The sequence below is a fragment of the Salvelinus alpinus genome, chromosome 20 (genome assembly GCF_045679555.1).
Source record: "Salvelinus alpinus chromosome 20, SLU_Salpinus.1, whole genome shotgun sequence".
NCBI lineage: Eukaryota > Metazoa > Chordata > Actinopteri > Salmoniformes > Salmonidae > Salvelinus > Salvelinus alpinus.
Window position 1 is genome coordinate 20,300,277 of NC_092105.1, and position 17,966 is coordinate 20,318,242.

The 17,966-nt window shown below is 42.6% G+C and overlaps 1 protein-coding gene across 3 annotated transcripts in view; it reads right to left on the bottom strand.

Annotated features, from left to right (window-relative positions):
* Positions 1-1,043: 1,043 nt before the first annotated feature.
* The window catches only part of LOC139546452 (follistatin-related protein 1-like), a 46,707-nt gene continuing 29,784 nt past the window's right edge, over positions 1,044-17,966 (bottom strand). The window contains exons 6-12 of one of the 3 annotated variants that reach the window (XM_071354838.1): positions 17,348-17,478; positions 7,551-7,669; positions 4,181-4,293; positions 3,367-3,477; positions 3,115-3,209; positions 2,445-2,526; positions 1,044-2,398 (exon numbers count right to left, since the gene is read on the bottom strand). In XM_071354838.1, the coding sequence (XP_071210939.1) occupies positions 2,485-2,526; positions 3,115-3,209; positions 3,367-3,477; positions 4,181-4,293; positions 7,551-7,669; positions 17,348-17,478 (611 nt within the window). In that variant the 3' untranslated portion in view covers positions 1,044-2,398; positions 2,445-2,484. Of the gene's footprint in view, positions 2,527-3,015; positions 3,210-3,366; positions 3,478-4,180; positions 4,294-7,550; positions 7,670-17,347; positions 17,479-17,966 lie in introns of all 3 variants that reach the window. The other 2 variants (XM_071354837.1, XM_071354836.1) reach the window with 2 other exon arrangements.

A 17,966-nucleotide genomic window follows, 5' to 3' on the forward strand; every position in this document is an offset into this window, starting at 1 on the left:
AACCTCAAGTCACCCATATCCATCATAAAACACAATGCTGTCTAGCAGAATACAAAAATATGAACTGTTTGCAATGTTAAGTGTCTTAAAAGCTATTTTCAAATTACAGTCACTGTATGGACCAGATGACCGAATGGAAGAAATAATTGATCTTCAGTAGGTCACTGTGACCTGTGCTAAGATACCACTGGCAGACTTGTCTCAGGGTAAACACATGACATGTGAAATAAACAGACTTTTTCCAGATAACATTGTTTTTTTACTATCCTGGGAACACACTGCCCTTGCACTTTATACAAACTTGGCATTTGTTCACATGTTAAACCACAAGAGGCTTGAATGTTAAGGGACTTAAAAGCTATTCTCAAATTACAGCCACAGTACCAGATGACATTGGAACACTGCCTCTTGGAGCAATATCAATGGAATGTAGGGTAGAGTTTCTGTAGAAAACGACAACAGCAACACTTCTCGTATAGACTGAGCTCTGACGCATGAATGTGATTCATTTAAGTGTCTGGATATGAAGGATCACAGACAGACAGACACGTAAGCACAGGCACACATTCACACAACACTGACAGAGACCTCACTATACGATATTATCACAATACTTAGGTGCCGATACGATATGTATTGCGAGTCTCACAATGCTTTCAATTCTATATGTACTGCGATTCTATACTGTGATTTTATTGCGATTCGATGTTCCAAACATATTGCTCACCGTCTGACTGCTGCATAGGGACAAGAGAGAGCCACGAGAAAACAAGTTTTGATCAGTCATGGAAATATAACTGGTGAAATCAAATGGGCTCCTTATTTAAAAAGATGATGGAGAACAAGCTATGAAGGAGAAATACTGGAGTTTTTGTGCAGGTACAGCAAACTACCTAAAACAATAATATTGTGAAATTGTATTGCGAAATTGTCAAATTTATATGATACGATATATCGGCAAAAATATCCCAATTCCACCCCATCACTACACACACACACACATACACACACACACACACATTTACGAGAGGTTGAGACATCTGTAATACTGTATGGGTTTTATTTTATTGACATACATATTCATTATAGACTCTGCATTCCTTTTAGAATATAAACCTAGTTTTAACCTAGCTATTCAACTTTTACACAAACATTTAACAAGGACTAAACCACATAGCTCCAAAATCTATACCAAAATTCTGCCAAGAACAGTCTTGCCCATTCCAATTGTGGTTTAAAGGTTGCAGTACACGAGACCTCTACGGTGTATGTCTGCAGGCCTATGTTTGGGTTTTAAGGCACTGATATAACCAGAAACGATTCTCAAGATAAGTGGGACTTTGACAAATAAAACATAACAAAACAAATATGACACACCACCACACACTTGTAGGCAGTACGCACTCTCTCAAAAACACTCCTTCATTACAGACACACATTATTTCATATAAGCATGCACTCTGAGTTAGAGATGCATCTAAGCTACATTAGTTGACAGCGAGGCTAATCCTTATGACTGATCTTTGACAAGCACAGGTATAGTGTTGTTGCTGGGTCCAGAGAAATGCTTTGCCTGGAGGGGTTCGTACATCAACATCATAGTCATCGTCAGGCTTTGGTTTTAGTTCTCCCCATGCTGTACTCAGCTCTGTGCTTGGTGCTTGTTGCTTTCATTCTATAATCTACGCTTCAATGTTTCTAAAACAAGCACCAGAGAGAGTCGACGGAATACAGCACAGGAGCCATTGCAATCACATATGATCTCCAAATCAAGGACATAACAAATTGTACATAGAAGCAAACACATTTGTCAAAAAGCAAAGGATTCTAACTAAACGGGACAATCCACTAAGGCCTGAAACTATGCTGCTAGTCATGGAGGGAGAAGTGCATTGGTCAAGTAGTATCAAGTAGTAGTAAGACATCCCCTTCCCCTACAATGAGACACTATCATTGTCTTGCTCAACATTTCTCTAACACATCTGGAAGGACTTTAAAGGTGATTTTATTTCCTTGATGGAGAAAGGTGTCCCAACAGTTCACTCCAAACATCTCACATTTTTCTCATCGCCAACCATTTACCGCTTGCTATTTTACAAAAAAAAGCCATAACAACAAATACTGTGTTTATAATGTATAGATAGAAAAACAATATTTAAAAAGTCAGCAGTAAAAATGGCCCCATTCCTAGTGCAGGGGTGCAGTAAAACAATTGAACATGAAGACAGTACTTAACTCAAGAAACTCCGCAAATAATACTCTTGACTGCCCTGCATCTAACACACATAAACAAAAAGCTATAATAATTAACATATGAGTAAATTCAGCAACAGCACAGGGCCTTATCAAGAATGGAAGAAGAGTGAAGTATTTTTTCTCTCTCTCTTTCCTTCACACCCTCCTTCTTTAGGCATCTTAGGCCTCCTTCTTTAGGCATCTTAGGCCTCCTTCTTTAGGCATCTTAGGCCTCCTTCTTTAGGCATCTTAGGCCTCCTTTGTGCTGGCCTTCATCTTCTCCACTGTTTCCTGTTTTTGAAAGAGAGAGAGAGAGAGAGAAAGCATATGTGGGAGGAGAGTGTTAAATATTGTCATGAGAAGAATAATTGTATGCCATGTAGCCATAGTTAGATAGTTACAAATAAATAGCCACACTCAATAGCCCATTTTACTCTACACAGTGTCGAGGATGACTGTCCCTTAGTTCCTCTTGTGTAGGGATCTCTACCGGTTCTTAACTGCAATATTGGCTAACTTTTTTGTATTAATAAATTCACCCCACAGGGCTGTAAATTGTTGTTGGATGTTGGAAGATATTCTGTTTGAGGACAGAGTACATGAACTCGCTGACTCTGCTATTGTGGAGAGCCAGAACTGCTCCCTCGTGAATTTAACTAAAGCAATACACACACACACACGCACACGCACACACACACACACACACACACACACACACACACACACACACACAAGTCACACGGTCTACACAAGGATAGTCATCAATAAAGCACAACTCGCCCAACTCTTTATAGACAGATTCCAGAGCTACCCCATATGTCTGGGGAGATTGGAGAGCGGCCCGGTCTGTCCCTTGAAGTTTGACCCCCCGTTGCTGACCTGGTGCTTGTTGAGCTCGGCCACACGGAGGCTCCATTCCTCCTCGGCCATCTCCTGCCCTGCCTCCCCGGTCTCCTCGACGACCGCTGTCTTATCTAAGAAAGAGATGCAAAGGAAGAAAGAATTACAGGATCAATTGGAGAGAGAGAAAGACAGGTGTTGAGTCCTTATCTGTAAGCCCAGTATGTGGTTCAGGTGACTTGTAGATGAGCCAGTGTGTCTATACAGGTGTGCTGGTGTGCCTATCCTCACCATTGCAGGTCATGGCGGTGCAGACCCAGTTGCCGCAGGCACACACACAGCGGTTACACTCCACCTGTGTCTCAGCCCCATCCTTATAGGTCTCATCCTCCAGCGCACACTCTGCAGAAGAGGGGGGCACATGGAATTTAGTGTCTCGCATACACACCGTATCTAACAATAATGTCTGTTGAAATGACCAGAAATGATTAAATATCCTCTGTTTTACTTGAATCGGTTAGTTCTAGATGTCTAAATAAAACATTTAGCGCAGTTGAGTAGTGCTGTAGTCCGCAGCAGAAAGAGAGCACTAGAGCGATATATAGTGTGCGTACAGTATGTTAAAGCACTCTATTATCTATGACCTTGGCTCTGGTGAGGCCCCAGGGTAGGCTCTGTGTTCCGGACTGGAATGTCTGCTGCTGCCTGCTGCAGCTGTGAGTGAAGTCATAGGGCTCTCTCCTAGAACCGCTCTTCCTATCACACTGAACTTTCCCCTACATCATTAATGCACAACTTCTGATCAACTTAGTACAGCACAAAAGACCAAGAAAAAATACAGTTGTCTGTAAATAAATCACATTGAGATGTTTTTGTTGCAGTGAATTTCAAGTATGTTAGGGTGAGTTACAGTGAATTTGCCTATGGTTGTGGTGAATGAATTCGCTATTTTGATTAACAAATGTACATCCCATGCACTATAAACACATACTGCATGCTGACTGCATGTGTCTAAGAGTGAACTGAGAAAAAAACATGTGTGGTGTCAGCAGTGGTGTGCAGTGTTGTCATCATTGAGTCAACGGTCATGTGACTGGGAGCTCACTCTTCTCAGGTGGGTTGAAGCCGGGCTTCAGGCAGTTGAGGAACTCATCGAAGCTCAGCTTCCAGTCAGTGTTCTCATCGGACATCTCGATCAGGGCATCCACACACAGGCTCCTGGGAAGAGCAGAGAGAAACACACACAGGTTCACATTCACTGCCTGTACTCATAGCTAAGTACAGTGCATTCGGAAAGTATTCAGACCCCTTGACTTTTTCCACATTTTGTTACGTTACAGCCTTATACAATACCCCATAATATCAAAGGCAAAAACAGTTTTGAATTTTTTTGCAAATAAATAAATAGAAATACCTTATTTACATAAGTATTCAGACCCTTTGCTGTGAGACTCGAAATTGAGCTCAGGTGCATCCTGTTTCTATTGATCATGAGATCTTTCTACACCTTGATTGGAGTCTACCTGTGGTAAATTCAATTGATTGGGCATGATTTGGAAAGGCACACACCTGTCTATATAAGGTCCCACAGTTGACAGTGCATTTCAGAGCAAAAACCAAGCCATCGGGTCATAGGAATTGTCCGTAGAGCTCCGAGACAGGATTGTGTTGAGGCACAGATCTGGGGAAGGGTATCAATCAAAAAAATTCTGCAGCATTGAAGATCCCCAAGAACACAGTGGCCTCCATCATTCTTAAATGGAAGAAGTTTAGAACTACTAAGACTCTTCCTAGAGTTGGCCGCAAACTGAGAAATCAGGGGAGAAGGGCCTTGGTCAGGGAGGAGACCAATAGCCCGATGGTCACTCTGACAGAGCTCTAGAGTTCCTCTGTGGAGATGGGAGAACCTTCCAGAGGGACAACCATCTCTGCATTACTCCACCAATCAGGCATTTATGGTAGATTGGCCAGACGGAAGCCCCTCCTCAGTAAAAGGCACATAACAGCCTGCTTGGAGTCTGCCAAAAGGCATCTAAAAGACTCTCAGACCATGACAAACAAGATTTTCTGGTCTGATGAAACTAAGATTGAACTCTTTGGCCTGAATGCCAGGCGTCACATCTGGAGGAAACCTACGGTGAAGCATGGTGGTGGCAGTATCATGAGACTAATCAGAACTAATCAGGATCGAGGGAAACATGAACAGAGCAAAGTGCAGTGAGATCCTTGATGAAAACCCACTCCAGAGTGCACATGACCTCAGACTGGGGCAAAGGTTCTGAATACTTAAGTAAATGTGAAATTTCAGTGTTTTTTATTATATAAATTAGCTAAAAAAAAAAATTAAAAAAAAATTCTTTGTCATTATGGGGCATTGTGTGTAGATTGATGAGGGGGAAAAACAATTGAATCAATTTTAGAATAAGGCTTTAACGTGACAAAATGTGGAAAAATTCAAGGGGTCTGAATATGTTGCGAATGCTCTGTATAGCTGTTGAGATGGTTATTGGGCATAGTGTCTGACTGTTCTGGGTGTCTGATAAAGTGAAGTTAATGGAATGTTTTGCCCACAGAATATTATTTTCAATGCTTCATTTGTATTACCAAGAGTTTTTCCCAGTCAATTCACATGGCCTGTAAAAACTCAGGGCCCTACTCATGTGTGGGCAATAGAAGTGGCTGATTACATCAGCTTCTTACATCAGCTTCTTATCTCCAAACCTGCAGAAGCATTGCAACACTTCTCAAGTGAGCAGCACAGTGGAAACCCAGGCTCTGATCATGTACAGAACAGGTGTCTGTGAGGTTAAGATCACCCACAGGAGGCCTGGGTCACACAAGGTTCAAGGCAGAGAGAGGGACAGTAGGGCTTAATATAGCACCAGCTCCTCAGAAAACCTCTACTGTACAGCTGAGAATATGATATCGATACTGTATATGATATAAGTACTTTATAGGTACACACATATACAGTACATTTACGGTATGTTATGTACATGGCTCAAATTTACACCACACGTAGACAGGCTGCAAACATTATATGATGATCTATGAGAAAGTGTGAATTACCTGTTTTGTAAAGTGTCATATTTTTCTGTCTACTGAGCTAAAAATATATACAGTATATAAAAAATTATATAAACAGCACCAGTCAAAAGTTTGGACACACCTACTCATTCAAGGGTTTTTCTTTATATTTACTATTTTCTACATTGTAGAATAACAGTGAAGACATTCAAACTATGAAATAACACATACGGAATTATGTAGTAATCAAAAAAGTGTTCAACAAATCAAAATATATTTTATATTTGAGATTCTTCAAAGTAGACACCCTTTGACCTTGATGACAGCTTTGCACACTCTTGGCATTCTCTCAACCAGCTTCACCTGAAATGCTTTTCAAACAGTCTTGAAGGAGTTGCCACATACGCTGAGCAGTTGTTGGCGACGTTTCCTTCACCCTGTGGTCCAACTCATCCGAAACCATCTCAACTGGGTTGAGGTCGGGTGATTATGGAGATGAGGTCATCTGATGCAGCACTCCATCACTCTCCTTCTTGGTCAAATAGCCTTTACACAGCCTGGAGGTGTGTTGGGTCATTGTCCTGTTGAAAAATAAATGATAGTCCCACTAAGCGTAAACCAGATGGGATGGCATATCGCTGCAGAATACTGTGGTAGCCATGCTGGTTAAGTGTGCCTTGAATTCTAAATAAATCACTGACAGTGTCACCAGCAAAGCATCTCACAAAGACACGGCGGTTGGAACCAAAAATCTCAAAGGACAGATTTACACTGGTCTAATGTCCATTGCTCGTGTTTCTTGGCCAAGCAAGTCTCTTCTTCTTAATGGTGTCCATTAGTACTGGTTTCTTTGCAGCAATTCGACCATGATGGCATGATTCACGCAGTCTCCTCTAAACAGTTGATGTTGAGATGTGTCTGTTACTTGAACTCTACGATGCATTTATTTCGCTTGATGGTTTTTGCGACTGCACTTGAATGGAGGACTGTAGTTTCACTTTGTTTATTTGAGCTGTTCTTGCCATAATATGGACTTGGTCTTCTGTATACCACACCTACCTTGTCACAACACAACTGATTGGCTCAAACGCATTAAGAAGGAAATAAATTCCACAAGGCACACCTGTTAATTGAGATGCATTCCAGGTGAGTTCCTCATGAAGCTGGTTGAGAGAATGCCAAGATTGTGCAAAGCTATCATCAAGACAAAGGGTGGCTACTTTGAAGAATCTCAAATTTAAAATACACTTTTTTGGTTGCTACATGATTCCATATGTGTTATTTCATAGTTGTGATGTCTTCACTATTATTCTACAATGTGGAAAATAGTAAAAATAAAGAAAAACCCTTGAATAAGTAGGTGTGTCCAAACTTTTGACTGATAATGTATATATATATATACAAATAAATGTGAAATAGCATGCACACAAGTACACACACACACTGACCTGAGCAGCTTGTTGCTCTCCTGGTCTGCGTATGACTGCATGTCCACGTTGGAGTCATTATGTTGGATGAACTTAAGGAGCTCTGAGGAGTCCAGCTGGGAGTCACCATTGTCGTAGTTCTACACACACACACACACACACGCACACGCACACACACACACACAGAAACTAGCAGAGTTAGTAGGAGTAGAGAATAGAAGAGTGTCATGGGCCTCTGTAGGCCAATATAAAATCATAAAAGTGAATAATAACCAGAAAACCTAATAACTGATATGACCAGAAGAAAAGTGAGAGTGGGGGGGATTGGGTATAATAATAAATATATTTTAGCCTTTAAGCATAACCCAACCCCCCCCACACTCTCACTTTTCTTCTGGTCATATCAGTTCCTCTCTCAATCATTTTCTAAATATCTCCCTCTACCTGATAAAAACTCTGCTTCCAAGACTGCTAATCCACAGTGAACTTTGCACTTTGAGACTGTCTGTGGCGGTCATCACCAGTGGTCATCGGTCGCCTGACAACCCTACACTGTAAAGGGGTTGAAGTGAATTTGACAGTAACTTATAGACATCTATCGGTAAGTAAGACACTGTATTTCATAGTGCAGTATACCTACTGTAATCTAAATAAAATAGTAAAGCAAGTACTGTGTAATGACATAGTTAAATACATCCAATGTACTGTATTGAAATGTAAAAAAGTAAATGCTACCGTAATCATAATGAACTAACGAATGAAAGTCATTGTGGGGGAGATTTCACAGTATTTTACTGGAATTACATGGAATTGGTGAAAGGTTGGCTGCAAGGTAATGTATTTACACAGTACAGCATATCAATTAATATTTGGTGTTTTATATCACTTCCACTTCAAGAGGCCTTAACAAAGGCTTCCTGGCAGCAATTACTTGGCAAAACAGACCACAGGTTTAAGACTTGCCACTGCACTCTATCCCTTCTACATTTTAAATTGATGGGGCACTATAAACTCATGAGTTAAATTGGTACAGCACTCACATTAACGGGTTCAACAAATAAGGCATCTTGCAAAGGGCACCTCAAAAAACAACAATACCATGCACCCATTAGTGATCAAAATGTGTTTTGCACTCCAAAATTAAGGTACAGTACTGGTTTCTGTGGGGTGGAATTACAGTACCATTTGAAATACAGCAACTATTTTCCGCCCACTACATTTTCCCACAATGCATCATCATTTACAGTATGCTGCAGTATAATGCTTTCACAGTATTTTACAGTTGATAATACCCAGAATTACAGTATAAGTTATAGTTTTCCATTACAGTGTAGAGCCGTCCTCTAATTAAAGCTTCTTGAAGGGATAAATCTTTAACTTCTACCGAGTCAGAAACCCGGATCCGGGAGCACCCCCCACCCCCCACCAGTAAAAAAGCTGAATAGCATAGCTAGCATAGCGTCACAAGTAAATAGTAGCATCTAAATATCATTCAATCACAAGTCCAAGATACCAGATGAAAGATCCACTTCTTGTGAATCCAGCAATCATTTCTGATTTTTAAAATGTTTTACAGGGAAGACACAATATGTAAATCTATTAGCTAACCACGTTAGCAAAAGACACCATTTTCTTTGTCCACCATTTTTTCTCTCCACCAGTAGCTATCACCAATTCGGCCAAATAAAGATATTGATAGCCACTAACCAAGAAAAAACCTCATCAGATGACAGTCTGATAACATATTTATTGTATAGGATAGTTTTTGTTAGAAAAATGTGCATATTTCAGGTAGAAATCATAGTTTACAATTGCACCCACCATCACAACTCGACTAGAATAAATACAGAGAGCAACGTGTATTACCAATTTACTCATCATAAAACATTTCTTAAAAATAGACAAAGCATAGCATTGGAAAGACACAGATCTTGTGAATTCAGACAATATTTCAGATGTTCTAAGTGTTTTACAGCGAAAACACAATAAATCGTTATATTAGCATACCACATGTGCAAACGTTACCCGAGCATTGATACAAGCCAAAGAGAGAGATAACGTAATCATCGCCAAAATGTATTAATTTTTTCACTAACCTTCTCAGAATTCTTCCGATGACACCCCTGTAACATCATATTACAACATACATATAGAGTTTGTTCGAAAATGTGCATATTTAGCCACAAAAAAACGTGGTTATAACATGACAATACTAGCAAAACTAGCCTGAAAATGTCGGGCTCCATTTTGGACAGTGATCTGGCGTAATGAATAACTAATCGTAAACTTGACAAAAAAATATAGGGTGGACAGCAATCGAAAGACAAATTAGTTCTTAATGCAATCGCTGAATTACATTTCTAAAAATATCCTTACTGTGCAATACAGGGTTCGCCAAGCGAAGCTATACCAAAAAAATGGCGGAATATGCGTATAACATTTTTCCACAGAACAACGATTTATCATCATAAATAGTTCTTACTGTGAGCTGTTCTTCCATCAGTATCTTGGGCAATGTATCCTTTCTTGGGTCTAATCTTCTTTTGGTCGAAAGCTGTCCTCTTGTCCGTCGAAATGCCCACTAACGTTCGACCGGGACCCCGAAACGTGCCCGGTGCTTCAATGTGCATCACAAAGCAATGCCTCAAAATCGCACTAAACGGATATAAATTGCTATAAAACGGTTTAAATTAACTACCTTATGATGTTTTTAACACCTATAACGAGTAAAAACATGACCGGCGATATATAAGTGGCTAAACCAACGCTTGGAAAGAGAGAGAGTCCGATGTCCATCTTGCGTGAGGCGCAGCAGGAAAAGAACGGTACATCCGATCTTTTCTGTTTTATACTGGCCCTGATTGCGCAATCGACTCCATTCAAATTGTCACCTCTTACTGACATCTAGAGGAAGGCATGGGCAGTGTTTGTATCCTCATAGGATTTACAGGGACTTTAAAACTGACCTGGGACCAGAGGCCAAAATGTCTGAAATCTCACTCCATATCAGGAAAAGTGCTGTAGAATGAGTTCTGTTTCACTCAGAGACATAATTCAAACGGCTATAGAAACTAGAGAGTGTTTTCTATCCAATAATAACTATAATATGCATATTGTACGAGCAAGAATTGAGTATGAGGCAGTTTAATTTGGAGACGATAAATGCTAATGTTGAAACAGCACCCCCTATATTGAGAAAAGGTTATCAGTCATAGAGTTATATTCTATAGAGAGATTGACAGACATACTGTATATATATATATATATATATATATACTGTATATTTACTGGCTAACGTTAGTATTCAGCTAACCACGGTTTGTGGTCATCAGCTATCCTTTAGCTCGAAAAGCTATCGCCAGTTTTGTACAACGCGACTCAGACCAGAACATACCGGACCTATTTGTCTCTCCATATCCCCGGATTTCAACCGCAAGCTCTGGACATTTACACCTGGATCTCGCAGCTAGCTAGCTGCTATCCGTGTGACTATTGGCTTACGTCGATCCCGGAGCAAACATCAATTTTTCCAGAGCTAACCAGCTGAAGAGTTCCATCAGCCACTCCTGGGCTACAATCACCTATCCGGACCCGTTTTATTGCCGATGCGGAGCCCCACCGGGCCTTCACGACTGGACTAACGACATTATCTGCCCGAGGGAGTTATCCAACTGGCCCCTCCGTCGCAACGTTACCTGAACGCCCATCGGACAATTTTTCTTGGGTCACTATAACTATATCTATTTTGCCAATTGGATTGATCCCCTCTACCACACGGAACCCCACTAATCTACCGTCGGAAACGCATGAGGTGGCTAAAAACAGACCTCCATCCTATGCTAGCTTGCTACCGATGGCCCGGCTAGCTGTCTGAATCGCCGTTACCCCAACCAACCTCACTACTCACTGGACCCTTATGATCACTCGACTAAGCATGCCTCTCCTTAATGTCAATATGGTCAATATGCCTTGTCCATTGCTGTTCTGGTTAGTGTTTATTGGCTTATTTCACTGTAGAGCCTCTAGCCCTGCTCATTATACCTCATCCAAACTTTCAGTTCCACCACCCACACATGCGATGACATCACCTAGTTTCAATGATGTTTCTAGAGACAATATCTCTCTCATCATCACTCAATACCTTGGTTTACCTCCACTGTATTCACATCCTACCATACCTTTGTCTGTACATTATACCTTGAAGCTATTTTATCGCCCCAGAAACCTCCTTTTACTCTCTGTTCCGGACGTTCTAGACGACCAATTCTCATAGCTTTTAGCCGTACCCTTATCCTACTCCTCCTCTGTTCCTCTGGTGATGTAGAGGTGAATCCAGGCCCTGCAGTGCCTAGCTCCACTCATATTCCCCAGGCACTCTCTTTTGATGACTTCTGTAACCGTAGTAGCCTTGGATTCATGCATGTTAACATTAGAAGCCTCCTCCCTAAGTTTGTTTTATTCACTGCTTTAGCATACTCTGCCAACCCGGATGTTCTAGCCATGTCTGAATCCTGGCTTAGGAAGACCACCAAAAATTCTGAAATCTCCATTCCTAACTACAACATTTTCAGACAAGATAGAACGGCCAAAGGGGGCGGTGTTGCAATCTACTGCAAAGATAGCCTGCAGAGTTCTGTCCTACTATCCAGGTCTGTACCCAAGCAATTTGAACTTCTACTTTTAAAAATCCACCCCTCTAAAAACAAGTCTCTCACCGTTGCCGCCTGCTATAGACCACCCTCTGCCCCCAGCTGTGCTCTGGACACCATATGTGAACTGATTGCCCCCCATCTATCTTCAGAGCTCGTGCTGCTAGGCGACCTAAACTGGAACATGCTTAACACCCCAGCCATCCTACAATCTAAGCTTGATGCCCTCAATCTCACACAAATTATCAATGAACCTACCAGGTACCACCCCAAAGCCGTAAACACGGGCACCCTCATAGATATCATCATAACTAACTTGCCCTCTAAACACACCTCTGCTGTTTTCAACCAAGATCTCAGCGATCACTGCCTCATTGCCTGCATCCGTAATGGGTCAGCGGTCAAACGACCTCCACTCATCACTGTCAAACGCTCCCTGAAACACTTCAGCGAGCAGGCCTTTCTAATCGACCTGGCCGGGGTATCCTGGAAGGACATTGATCTCATCCCGTCAGTAGAGGATGCCTGGTTATTTTTTTAAAAATGCCTTCCTCACCATCTTAAATAAGCATGCCCCATTCAAGAAATTTAGAACCAGGAACAGATATAGCCCTTGGTTCTCTCCAGACCTGACTGCCCTTAACCAACACAAAAACATCCTATGGCGTTCTGCATTAGCATCGAACAGCCCCCGTGATATGCAACTTTTCAGGGAAGCTAGAAACCAATATACACAGGCAGTTAGAAAAGCCAAGGCTAACTTTTTCAAGCAGAAATTTGCTTCCTGCAACACAAACTCAAAAAAGTTCTGGGACACTGTTAAGTCCATGGAGAATAAGAACACCTCCTCCCAGCTGCCCACTGCACTGAGGACAGGAAACACTGTCACCACCGATAAATCCACTATAATTGAGAATTTCAATAAGCATTTTTCTAAGGCTGGCCATGCTTTCCACCTGGCTACCCCTACCCCGGTCAACAGCACTGCACCCCCCACAGCAACTCGCCCAAGCCTTCCCCATTTCTCCTTCTCCCAAATTCAGTCAGCTGATGTTCTGAAAGAGCTGCAAAATCTGGACCCCTGCAAATCAGCCGGGCTAGACAATCTTAACCCTTTCTTTCTAAAATTATCCTCTGAAATTGTTGCAACCCCTATTACTAGCCTGTTCAACCTCTCTTTCGTGTCGTCTGAGATTCCCAAAGATTGGAAAGCAGCTGCGGTCATCCCCCTCTTTAAAGGGGGGGACACTCTTGACCCAAACTGCTACAGACCTATATCTATCCTACCCTGCCTTACTAAGGTCTTTGAAAGCCAAGTCAACAAACAGATTACCGACCATTTCGAATCCCACCATACCTTCTCCGCTATGCAATCTGGTTTCAGAGCTGGTCATGGGTGCACCTCAGCCATGCTCAAGGTCCTAAACGATATCCTAACCACCATCGATAAGAAACAATACTGTGCAGCCGTATTCATTGACCTGGCCAAGGCTTTCGACTCTGTCAATCACCACATCCTCATCGGCAGACTCGATAGCCTTGGTTTCTCAAATGATTGCCTCGCCTGGTTCACCAACTACTTCTCTGATAGAGTTAAGTGTGTCAAATCGGAGGGCCTGTTGTCCGGGCCTCTGGCAGTCTCTGTGGGGGTGCCACAGGGTTCAATTCTCTGTATACATCAATGATGTTGCTCTTGCTGCTGGTGAGTATCTGATCCACCTCTACGCAGACGACACCATTCTGTATACTTCTGGCCCTTCTTTGGACACTGTGTTAACAACCCTCCAGACGAGCTTCAATGCAATACAACTCTCCTTCCGTGGCCTCCAATTGCTCTTAAATACAAGTAAAACTAAATGCATGCTCTTCAACCGATCGCTGCCTGCACCTGCTCGCCCATCCAACATCACTACTCTGGACGGTGTTGACTTAGAATATGTGGACAACTACAAATACCTGGGTGTCTGGTTAGACTGTAAACTCTCCTTCCAGACTCACAACAAACATCTCCAATCCAAAGATAAATCTAGAATTGGCTTCCTATTTCGCAACAAAGCATCCTTCACTCATGCTGCCAAACATACCCTTGTAAAACTGACCATCCTACCGATCCTCGACTTCGGCGATGTCATTTACAATATAGCCTCCAATACCCTACTCAATAAAATGGATGCAGTCTATCACAGTGCCATCCGTTTTGTCACCAAAGCCCCATATACTACCCACCACTGCTACCTGTACGCTCTCGTTGGCTGGCCCTCGCTTCATACTTGTCACCAAACCCACTGGCTCCAGGTCATCTACAAGACCCTGCTAGGTAAAGTCCCCCCTTATCTCAGCTCGCTGGTCACCATAGCAGCACCCACCTGTAGCACGCGCTCCAGCAGGTATATCTCTCTGGTCACCCCCAAAACCAATTCTTCCTTTGGCTGCCTCTCCTTCCAGTTCTCTGCTGCCAATGACTGGAACGAACTACAAAAATCTCTGAAACTGTAAACACTTATCTCCCTCACTAGCTTTAAGCACCAGCTGTCAGAGCAGCTCACAGATTACTGCACCTGTACATAGCCCATCTATAATTTAGCCCAAACAACTACCTCTCCCCCTACTGTATTTATTTATTTTGCTCCTTTGCACCCCATTATTTCTATCTCTACTTTGCACATTCTTCCACTGCAAATCTACCATTCCAGTGTTTAACTTGCTATATTGTATTTACTTCGCCACCATGGCCTTTTTTTGCCTTTACCTCCCTTATCTCACTTCATTTGCTGACATTGTATATAGACTTATTTTTCTACTGTATTATTGACTGTATGTTTGTTTTACTCCATGTGTAACTCTGTGTTGTTGTATGTGTCGAACTGCTTTGCTTTATCTTGGCCAGGTCGCAATTGTAAATGAGAACTTGTTCTCAACTTGCCTACCTGGTTAAATAAAGGTGAAAAAAATAATAATAATATATATATATATAGAGAGAGAGACTACAGTGCATTCGGAAAGTATTCAGACCTCTTGACTTTTTACACATTTTGTTACATTACAGCCTTATTCTAAAATGTATAGTTTTTTTTACCCCTGATCAATCTTCACACAATGTTCAAGTCAGGGCTCTGGCTGTGCCACTCAAGGACATTCAGAGACTTTTCCCGAAGCCACTCCTGCATTGTCTTGGCTGTGTGCTTAGGGTCGTTGTCCTGTTGGAAGGTGAAACTTCGCCCCTGTCAGAGGTCCTGAGCGCTCTGGGGCAGGTTTTCATCAAGGATCTCTCTGTACTTTGCTCCGTTTATCTTTGCCTCTGACTAATCTCCCAGTCCCTGCCGCTGAAAAACATCCCCACAGCATGATGCTGCCACCACCATGCTTCATCGTACGGATGGTGCCAGGTCTCCTCCAGACGTGACGCTTGGCATTCAGGCCAAAAAGTTCAATCTTGGTTTCATCAGACCAGAGAATCTTGTTTATCATGGTCTAAGAGTCTTAAGGTGCCTTTTGGCAAACTCCAAGAGGGCTGTCATGTGCCTTTTACTGAGGAGTGGCTTCCGTCCGGCCACTCTACCATAAATGCCTGATTGGTGGAGTGCTGCAGAGATGGTTGTTCTTCTGGAAGGTTCTCCCATCTCCACAGAGGAACTCTGGAGCTCTGTCAGAGTGAACAATGGTCACATCCCTGACCAAGGCCCTTCTCCCCCGATTGCTCAGTTTGGCCGGGCGGCCAGCTCTAGGAAGAGTCTTGGTGGTTCCAAACTTCTTCCATTTAAGAATGATGGAGGCCACTGTGTTCTTGGGGACCTTCAATGCTGCAGAAATGTTTTGGTACCCTTCCCCATATCCGTGCCTCGACACAATCCTGTCTCAGAGCTCTACGGACAATTCCTTCGACATCATGGCTTGGTTTATGCTCTGACATGCACTGTCAACTGTGGGACCTTATATAGACAGGTTTTATTTACCACAGGTGGACTCCAATCAAGTTGTAGAAGCATCTCAAGGATGATCAAAGGAAACAGGATGCACCTGAGCTCAATTTCGAGTCTCATAGCAAAGGGTCTGAATACTTATGTAAATAAGGTATTTCTGTTTTTTATTTTTAATACATTTCAAAAAAGCTGTAATCGCTTTGTCATTATGGGGTATTGTGTGTAGATTGCTGAGGAATTTATTTTATTCAATCCATTTTAGAATAAGGCTGTAATGTAACAAAATGTGGAAAAAGTCAAGGGGTCTGAATACATTCCGAACACACTGTATACTAAAGGCTCCATTATATCACTGTGCACTGTCTCTGTGGAGAGTTAATGGAACTCTCAGACAAATGAGGCACATAGAGGAGACTGGAGGAGACAGGAGAACAATGGTGTTTTGATATCACATGAATCTTTCTCATGTTTCCATGTGTGTAGAAGAAACAGTAACCAGTGGAGATAAATTAAACTTTTCTGAACATTGACGGCAATTCCTCTTTAAGGCCCTCTCTGAGCCAATGGGAGAGTGGCAGGGCCAGGGGTCCTTCACCACAGGATGAGGACGGTCATTAAGGAGAGTTACGGCTGTCCACTAACATGACTGAGATGGCTGTCACATAAATGATCAGGCAGGGTCTGAGGTAGCTTTGATGATTTAGGGTGGAAAGGAAGAAAGGGTGGATGAAGGGATGGATAGAAGGATAGAGGTTACCCTCTGAGTGTTTAGATCAGCACACTGCCAGTCTGAGATGGTAAGGGAATGAAGATGGGGGATATGTGAGTAGTGATATGGGGTGGTGGGTACAGGAGACCATAGGCTGGCCAGTGTGAGAGAGGGGCTGAAGGTTAAGGGGTGTCCCTCCTGTGAAGAACCAATAGTGTCCAGTCACCTCTCCTAGTTGTAACAGCTGATGACAAATGCTATGTGCTACGTGGAAGGTGAAGACAACTTTTATCAGTGTGACTAATTCATTTTCCATATGGTCCAAAACATATGATCTGTGTACAAAACATGTCTCAAGTGCATAGTTTCGGACTTCATAGAACAGATATCACAACTGAAACGCTTGTTTGACACACACACACACACACACACACACACACACACACACACACACACACACACACACACACACACACACACACACACACACACACACACACACACACACACACACACACACACACACACACACACACACACCTTGAAGTATTTCACCAGGATTTCAGTGAAGTTGGAGCCTTTGACAAACCAGCCGTCTGGAACCACCTCAGTCTGCAGCCACTGGATCACACGATGCCTCAACTCATTACGATCTGCTACATAACACACCACTGGAGAGACAGTGAGAGAGATAGAGAAGGAAAGAGGGGGGGGGGGGTGAGAGAGAGGGGGGTTGAGTGTGTGTGAGAGAGAGAGAGAGATAGAGAGAAGGAAAGAGAGGGTGTGAGAAAGAGAGAGAGAGAGAGAAGGGGGTGTGCGAGTGAGAGAGAGAGAGAGAGAGAGAGAGAGAGAGGGGGACAGAGCCATAGAGAGAGAGAGAGAGAGAGAGAGAGAGAGAGAGAGAGAGGGGGACAGAGCCATAGAGAGAGAGAGAGATATGTGACAGTCAAAATCCACAATCTAACAGGTACTTTAGCCATTTTGACACTCTCTAGTATGATAAAGGGAATGCACACAATCCCTGTTCTGTCCAGAGCACACCAGTACCTCCCAGCTCATTATGTGCCCAAATGTACAGTCCTGGGCTCTAACCCTGCACACTCCCAATCAGTTAACTGAAGAGTGCTTATCACTAATGCAATAAGAGATCAGTAGAACA